The 7856-nt window shown below is 50.9% G+C and overlaps 2 protein-coding genes across 2 annotated transcripts in view; one reads left to right on the forward strand and one right to left on the reverse strand.

The window, feature by feature from the left end:
• The first annotated feature begins 233 nt into the window (after positions 1 to 233).
• Positions 234 to 2867, forward strand: TRAPPC2L (trafficking protein particle complex 2 like). Its single transcript, XM_029965528.1, has 5 exons — positions 234 to 289; positions 722 to 961; positions 1685 to 1772; positions 1876 to 1955; positions 2706 to 2867. Exons 1-5 carry the CDS (start codon positions 234 to 236, stop codon positions 2749 to 2751), a joined length of 510 nt encoding a protein of 169 aa, XP_029821388.1. The 3' UTR covers positions 2752 to 2867.
• Positions 2868 to 4012: 1145 nt separating this feature from the next.
• PABPN1L (PABPN1 like, cytoplasmic) overlaps positions 4013 to 7856 on the reverse strand; it is a 4590-nt gene continuing 746 nt past the window's right edge. The window contains exons 2-8 of the mRNA XM_029965529.1: positions 7399 to 7573; positions 7168 to 7276; positions 6641 to 6705; positions 6094 to 6200; positions 5934 to 6021; positions 5696 to 5826; positions 4013 to 5311 (exon numbers count right to left, since the gene is read on the reverse strand). Coding sequence (XP_029821389.1) covers positions 5272 to 5311; positions 5696 to 5826; positions 5934 to 6021; positions 6094 to 6200; positions 6641 to 6705; positions 7168 to 7276; positions 7399 to 7573 — 715 coding nt within the window. The 3' untranslated portion in view covers positions 4013 to 5271. The remainder of the gene's footprint in view (positions 5312 to 5695; positions 5827 to 5933; positions 6022 to 6093; positions 6201 to 6640; positions 6706 to 7167; positions 7277 to 7398; positions 7574 to 7856) is intronic.

The following is a 7856-nucleotide window of genomic DNA, read 5'->3' on the forward strand; positions in this document are numbered from 1 at the left end:
GTGGGGCAGTGGGGCCAGGTGGGGTCGTGTCATAGGGCCTGAGGAGGGAAGAGGGGCTAGGGCTTAAGCTGTGGGGCTGAGGGGAAAAGGGGGGTCAGGTGGAGCTGTGGGGTCTGGGAAGGGTGAGGGGAGAAGGGCTGGGGCTCTAGTTTTGGGGCCTGAGGGGGTCAGGCGATTGGGGGGGTTATAGGGCCAGAGTGGGTCCAGGTTGAGCTGTGGGGCCAGGTGGGGTCATGGGGCCTGAGGAGGGGAAAGGGGCTGAGTCCCAGGTTTTGGTCCCTGAACAGGAGTGAGGGGAAGAGAATCAGGGCTGTGGGGCCAGTGAGGTTGTGGGGTCGAGGAGAGGAGAACTGGGCAGGGGCTCAGGCTGTGGGATGTGAGCAGGAATGAGGGGAGCAGCACAGATACAGGGGGAGTGGAGCAGACACTGGGGGTTGAGATGGGCTGGAATCAGAGCAGGGGCAGTTCAGATGTGCCCTATGGTGTCCTGCTGACCTGCTGCCGCCAGGAGAGGGGAGGAGTTTTCCAAAGGAAGAGCCGGGCACAGGCTCCACTGGGATAAGGAGACAGGAGCAGAGAGGCCTGAGCCTTGTGCAGTGCCTGTGCAAATGGTTCTCCTCCCACAGGGACAGCTCTGTACCGAGGGTCTGGAAAGTGTGAAGGGGGCTGTGAACATAAAATGGTTAAATAGCTCCTGACAGCAGCAGCTCTTTGGGTGAAGCACTGTCAGGACACCATCACTGATAGAGTGGCAAGTCTTGGTCAGTGTGATTTGTTCTCCCCCTCAGAACTACCCCCTGTACATCCGGAGTGTCCCTACGGAGAACGAGCTGAAGTTCCACTACACTGTGCACACATCCCTTGATGTCGTGGATGAGAAGATCTCAGCCATGGGCAAAGCCCTTGTGGACCAGAGGGAGCTCTACCTGGGGCTCCTCTACCCCACTGAAGACTACAAAGTGTATCTTTCTCCTGCCTTTTGCCAGGCCACGGTGTGTTTAATTCAATGAACACAGAGCTGCTTTCTCCTGCTCTTGCTGGATGAGTGACTCCCAACAGCCCTGTGGGTCATAGAATCATGGAATGGTTTGGGTTGGAAAGGACCTTAAAGCCCATCCAGTTCTATCCTCTGCCATGGGCAGGGACATCTTCCACTAGACCAGGTTGCTCCTGGGTTTTAATAAACTGGGTGTTTCTTCTGAGTGTCTCAGGTCGGTCCCACTGGCTGATGTTAGATCTTCAGGTCTCTATGGTCTCCCAAACAAGTCCTACAGGCAGAACTTCATAGAATCATGGAATATCCTGAGTTGAAAGAGAACCATCAAAGTCCAACCCCTGGCCCTGCACAGGACACTCCAACAATCTCACCCTGTCCCTGAGAGCATTGTCCAACTACTTGAGCTCTGCCAGCCTTGGGGCTGTGACCCCTGCCCTGGGGAGCCTGGTCAGTGCCCAACTACCCTCTGGGGGAAGAACCTTTTCCTGATATCCAACCTAAACCCCCGTGGCACAGCTCCAGCTGTTCCCTCGGGTCCTGTCACTGGTCACCAGAGCAGAGATTGGTGCTGCCCCTCAGGAGGAAGTTTCCTCACATTTCCTCTCTCCAAGTGTATTCCAGCCTGGTTTTGGTGATGTTGCCGGGCCCTGGTGTGCCAGCAGCCCAGTCCTTAACACCCGCACATAGGTATGGCTATGTGACAAACTCCAAGGTGAAGTTTGTCATGGTGGTGGATTCCTCCAACACGGCCCTTCGAGACAACGAGATCCGCAGTGTAAGTGCAGCAACCCAGAGCCACCTCACTGCCTGTGCTCCTGCCACTCACCCATGCAGTGCTGAGAAGCCAAGAAATTAATTCACTTGCAATCACTTTTCAGATGTTCCGGAAGCTGCATAATTCATACACAGACATCATGTGTAACCCTTTCTATAACCCTGGGGACCGGATCCATTCCAGGTGAGTGGGTTTTCCACACTGATCCCTATGTCTTTGTCACCTTTCTGGAACTTTCAGGGTACGTATGATTTAACACGACCAACCCTGTGGTGGACCAGTTCGGGTGTGTTTGCTCTAAGTGCCTAAATAAGAATAGCTATGTTGGTTTTGGGCCATTTCTGCCTCATAGAAAACTTAAAATCTCAAAAAAAATTATATTGAACTCTCACTCCCACCTCAGAACTGGTGTTAAAAACATTAAGTCAAGAAAATGTATTTTTTCGGGAGAAACATTTGCCTGTTTCAGAGATAAATATGAAAATATAGGTAAATAATTGTTGGATTCAATGATCTTAGAGGTCTTTTAATGGTTCTGAGTATTAAAATACAGATAAGTAGAGCAGGTTAAAGAGTAAACAACTGCACTTGTCCAAGGTTTATCCCTTGGTAGGACAGGCATTTAGGACATATAATTCCTCATGTGTGAGGAGGGCCAGAACTTCCCATTTCTCATTGTAATTTCACAAGGAATTTTAATGAATTGGGAGTTTTTATGGCCTAGACAAGAACCACTTTTACACTTAGCACAGGCAGGTCTGCAGCCAGGATAAGACCTGTCCTTACCTCAGCTTAACTAGAAGTCATTAATTACTCAACAGACCATGTGTGCAGCTTAGGGAAAGCCAGGCAGAGACACTGTGGTGTTACAAAAGCTCTGCTGTGCAGAACTAGCTGCTCCCTTTAATAATCTGTGTTTATTTCCTTCTCCAGGGCTTTTGATAATATGGTGAACTCCATGATGATGCAGGTGTGCTGAACCCTTTCCATCCCACTGTTGGGAGCATCCCCCCTGTACAGGAGCAGTGATGTATATATTGTCTTCAGTCTGTGTAATATTTTAATCTGTAAAATAAACTTGACGCCTGCAAAGTTTGCATGGATTTGTACTCAAGCAAACCTGAGTATAGCAGGGAATTCACTGTTCACAGAATTATGGAACTGTTTGGGTGGGAAAGGACCTTAAAGCTTATCTCATCCCACACCCCTGCCATGGGCAGAGACACCTTCCACTAGACCAGGCTGCACAAGATGAGCTCAAAGGTCCCTTCCAACCCAAATAATTCTGGGATCTTCCCTTCCCAGGATGGTTTTTGGGTAACTCACTTTTTGCTGTTTTCACCTTGCACCTCATCCAGACAGCCCAGGCACACTCCACAGTGATTCCTAGCACAGGTACAGCTGGAATAAATCCACCCAAGGAATTAAGCCATCAGGATTGCACAACTGCATGGCTCATCCCAAACTAATCTCTACTAGCATCTCCTCCCCTGCAGCTCTCTGCTGCTCCAATTAAAGACTCCCCAGTCAATAGCAGGTATTTATATAGAATAAAACACAAATTGGACTGGAAAAGCATCCCAAGTTCTTCCACCACTACAAGGTGATACAAGCAGGAGTAGGCACTGAGCAGCTACTCAGTGCTTCTCACACACTTCTACTCCAAGTCTTTCATGCCCCACAGGCAGGAGCCTGTGCTTCAAGCACCTCATCAGTTAAAAATACATAAATCAGCTAAAAAAAATAGAGCCACACAGCTCCAGAGGATCCAGGGAGCCTGGAGAAAGCCAGAACTGCACATGAAGTTCACACAGCAGGATAATTTATTTTGAAAACAAGTGACAGTTACAATACTTTCTCAAACAGAACTTAAGTACATTTAATCAACAATAATCTGGCAAATCAGGGGAGATTCAAGCTTCTCCCACTACCTCCACAGGGCACAGCTGTGCACTGCTATCCCAAAATATTTTAATCTAAAAATCTTTACTGTTTTCACTCAGAGACAGCAGCTCTGCATTTTCTCTTCCACAGTCCCAACACCCCAAAGTAGTTTTTTTATTAAAAAATAAGTCTCAAAAATTTACAAACCTCCCAAACAGAAGCACTAGAAAAAGCTGGTTTATAGTCTAAGCCTAAGGGTAGCTCAAATTAAGGTCAGTCTCTGCAGCACTGAGCACAAAATCAACACAACATGAAGAGTTAAGCTTTAAAAAAAAAAACAAAAAAAAAACTAGAGATCTTAAAGGGAAAAAAAAATCAGTGGGATTTTTAGCCTGGCAATGCCCCCTGAGCTGTGAAAAGCTGCTTTAGGAGTTGGTTGCATCTGTTGCATCTGGGTTAGAGGAATCCTAACCAAGGATCCCAAAAGATTAGTGGGAGAATTACATAATAAAACCCATTTCCATGCAGAACTTCCTCCAGGAATACTGTCTGCTGGTGTTCCCAGCCCTGCCTCTTGTAACACAAAGTTTTCCCTTTAAAAACAAGTGGTTTCAGAACTCAAACACAAAATCAGCAGGAAGGGGAAGAGCCAGAACCTTGTTCCCTGGTCCCCCCTGTGGTGCACTTTGATCCCAATCCTCCAGCTCAGCTGGGCTCACACCATCCTCAATGCAAATCCAGAGCAGCAATGATGGTGGGAATAAAGAGGAAAATCAGACCAAATTTGAAACAACAGAGGTGATTTTGTGATGCTGCTATTGCTGGAAATAAAGTCAAATGAGAAGTTGGCAGTTCCTTTGTAGATTTGGAATAAAAGCAGGAGGGAGGGAAGAGGGGGTTGCTGACTTCCAAAATAAAAAGGGGGAAGGGTTTTGTGACACCCAGGTCTTGTTTAACTACCAGAGACACAGAGGCTTCCAGAGAATTAGCAAGGGATTTTTTTTCTCTGCCCTAGATGTACAAAGGCAGCAAGCAAAAAACCAGACCCAAACCACATCAAGTTCCAAGAGCAAGACCAGGAAACCACAGGGCTGAAGGAAAAGCTCCCCAGCAGTCAGAGCTAGAGCTGCAAACCAAGACATTAATTTGGAGAAGAAAATGGTCTTTGGAAAGGTCTTTACGATCTTCTTAGGAGAAGAGAAGGCAGCACTCAGCTGCTGTAAGAAGGGCTGGCAGAGCTGAGGGAGCTTGGCTGAGCAGTGGGGTGGAGATCACCTGGACAGCCCTTTTCCATGGGATGAGAAGGAGACTTGATGGTCTGGGAGAGCTCTTCCCTTCCCAGGACAGCGTTCTCTGGAATGAGCCTGTTCTCGATGCAAACACAGTCCCCTGAGCTGAGGTGAGACGAGCCCCTCCTGGGATTCTGGCAGGAGGGAGCAGATTCCATCTTCCCTCCCACAGCCTGGCACAGGGCTCACCAGTAAATCCTCACAGCCAGGCAGATGGCGTTTTTTAAATTAATCTGTTTTTTGGCTTGGGTAGGCATATTTTTAAATCTCTCCCAATCCCATCTCGTTTCAGTCCCATTGGCATCACCAGGGCAGTCCAGTCCTTTCTAGTACGGAAAATACCAAGGCAGCAGCCTTGCCCGACCCCTAAACAGGAACAAAAACAACATCCTAAAGCACAGGGCACCTGTTCCCTCACCCCTCCAAAGGCTGGGATTCACCCTTCTGCACCAGCTACCCCATACCACACCCCCAAAACCAGGGGAGCCCCAAGGCAGGCACAGCTCTGGGACTGGTCAAGACTGGGACTGCAATGCACACCCATCATCCCCCAAATCCCTCCAGGGACAGAGGGGCAGCAGTAGGTTTTTCCAAGTGTTTCTTCCTTCCAGAGCCTTTCTCCATTCTCCCCATCCATGCCACGGTGGGAGGCGCAAAGCCAGGACACTGAGCATGGCCAGAGCAAGGGGTAACCCCATCCCAAGCACAGTCTGCTACATACATAAGGAATCCCCCTGCTCAGCCACTCACCTGTACGTCCTCCCTCGCACCCTGGGGTGCTGCCCTCCATAGTAGCCTCCCCACCGAGCTCGGCAGTGGCCCCGGTAGCCCCCACGGTCGGTGGTGCTGATGCCAGGCATGTTGGTCCTCTTGGGAAGCACCTGGAAGGAGGGAGGGGCTGTCAGAGCTGGGATTTGGCACAGCCCAACACACCTGGGGCTGGGAGGGGAGGGTGGGCACAGCCCCTGGGGCCTCACCCAGCTCTTACCTTAATGACTCGTCCCCTGAAGACGCTCTCGTCCAGCTCCACCGCAGCCTTCACAGAGCTCTTCTCCTCGAACTCGATGTAGGCGTACCTGTGAGGGGACGGGGTGAGCAGAGCCCCAGGGACACCCTGGAGACCCCCAACCCCTGCACACAGCACTGACCCTTTGGGGTGCCCTGAGAACTTGTCACAGAGGATCGTGACCCGGTTGATCTGCCCACAGCTGTTGAAGTGAGATTCCAGCTCCTCCGCCGTGCCCCCGTAATCCACCTGCAACAACAGTCCAGGCCCCCCAGCTCATGGGTCTCAGATTCACAGCCCATCACGTGAGGCAAAAGGCCCAGCTGGCTCCACTCACACCTCACCACCACAGCTCCAGCATTTCCTGAGGGTCAGGAGACCCTCCCAGTGAGTGCTCCAGCCTGGAAACACAAATCCAAGAGAGCCCAGCCCCGTTTTGAGGGAGCAAGAAATACCACACAACCCTCAGCCTCCAGAGGAGTATTTTGGGGAGCTGACACTTGCAACAGAGGATCTGCAAGTGGATGAGAATCACAGGCAGAGGCTGAGCCACATTTCCAGTCTGGGCTGGGCAGAGAAGGAACATTTGGGATGGGACAACCCAGCCTTTGGTGGAGGGCTAGAGCATTCACTCAGGGATCTGGGACACGCGGCAGTAGGAAGTGCTCTGCTCCAGGGCTCCCACTTACATTGCCCACATAGATGGATCGCTGGTCAGCCTCCACCTTCTCCTTGGCTGTCTTTGGGAAGAGACCTGTGGAAAGGAGGGATGCTTTGTCATGGATAGAGTGGCAGGAGCCACGTGGCAGAGGGATTCTGTCTGTTTGTCCAGGTCTGCCCCCAGCATGGCCACCACCGAGCTGCCACACTCCAAAGCTCCTCAGATCCCTGGTCGCATCCAGGTGTACCCAAATCCCCACACTGTTGCCTCCTCCTCCATGCCCTTGCCCCTTTTCTCTTCAGTGACTCCTCTACTGGGGCTGTTGGTGCTAAACTCAATTACTTACCTGAATCAAATGTAATTAAATTAATTTATTGCATCTTGGCCCACATAGGTAGGAGGTAAGAGCTGATATAACCTGCATTAGCACCATGCCATGCCTGGATCCCCCTCACCCTCAGTCCCAGGTGCCCAGAGAGGCAAAGCCATGTGCTCTGGCTCCTGCACCCCAGAGGTGTCCCTGGGGGGACAGCAGCACCCAGGGACAGCCCATACCTGCCTCTGAGCTCATAAACAGGTGACTCTGAGCTTCCAGCTGCAACTCCTTCAGCTTCTCGTCCTCCTTCTCAATCTCCTGCAGTTTGGCTTTGATGGCCTCCAGCTCCTGAATCCCAAACCAAGACTGGCATGAGCAGCACACAAAGCAGGGACACCCCAGGTGTAGAAAGTTTCCTACTTCCTTCCAGCACCAAGGAAAACTGGTTCCCTGACCAGGCAGGCACTCACCGGGTCCTGCACAGCCAACTCCTCCTTGCTGTTCCCCTCCAGGTGGCTCAGGTCTGAGTCGTCATCTGCTGCCTTACACAAAGCTGCCATCTCTGTCACGTCCCAGGACACCTCCTCTGCTTCCAGGGACAGTGAGTGTTGCCACCAGATGTCTGAAGTGTCCAGGAAGAAAGGACTGGGCAGGACAAGGGGCAAAAAGGCACTTAACAAACAAAAAGCCATTTAGCATGGAAGCTAAAGCAAAACCTCAGCCAAGCAAAGGCTCTAAGGGTGTTCCCAGCAGAAGGATGAACAGGTGACATTAATGCAGCTTGTTTGCCGTGCAGCAAGACCACAAAACTGCAGCAGTGAGGGCAACCAAGAGGTCTTCAGTTCATACTGAGTCACTTCCCAGCTCAGGAGGGCTACAGAAGGGAACTGGAAGCACCTTCCYTCAAGTGACAAAACCCCAGGTGCAC

This window comes from Manacus vitellinus, unplaced genomic scaffold (assembly GCF_001715985.3).
Source record: "Manacus vitellinus isolate BGI_N305 unplaced genomic scaffold, ASM171598v3 scaffold_10_pilon, whole genome shotgun sequence".
Lineage (NCBI taxonomy): Eukaryota > Metazoa > Chordata > Aves > Passeriformes > Pipridae > Manacus > Manacus vitellinus.

Excerpts from the sequence above, each read along its gene's own strand:
- TRAPPC2L (XM_029965528.1), top strand. The coding sequence starts at position 234 with ATGGGGCCTGAGGAGGGGAAAGGGGCTGAGTCCCAGGTTTTGGTCCCT. Across the intron at positions 290-721 it reads GTTTTGGTCCCTGAACAGGA|CACTGTCAGGACACCATCAC; the intron begins GTGAGGGGAAGA and ends CTTTGGGTGAAG. Across the intron at positions 1,956-2,705 it reads GGGGACCGGATCCATTCCAG|GGCTTTTGATAATATGGTGA; the intron begins GTGAGTGGGTTT and ends TTCCTTCTCCAG.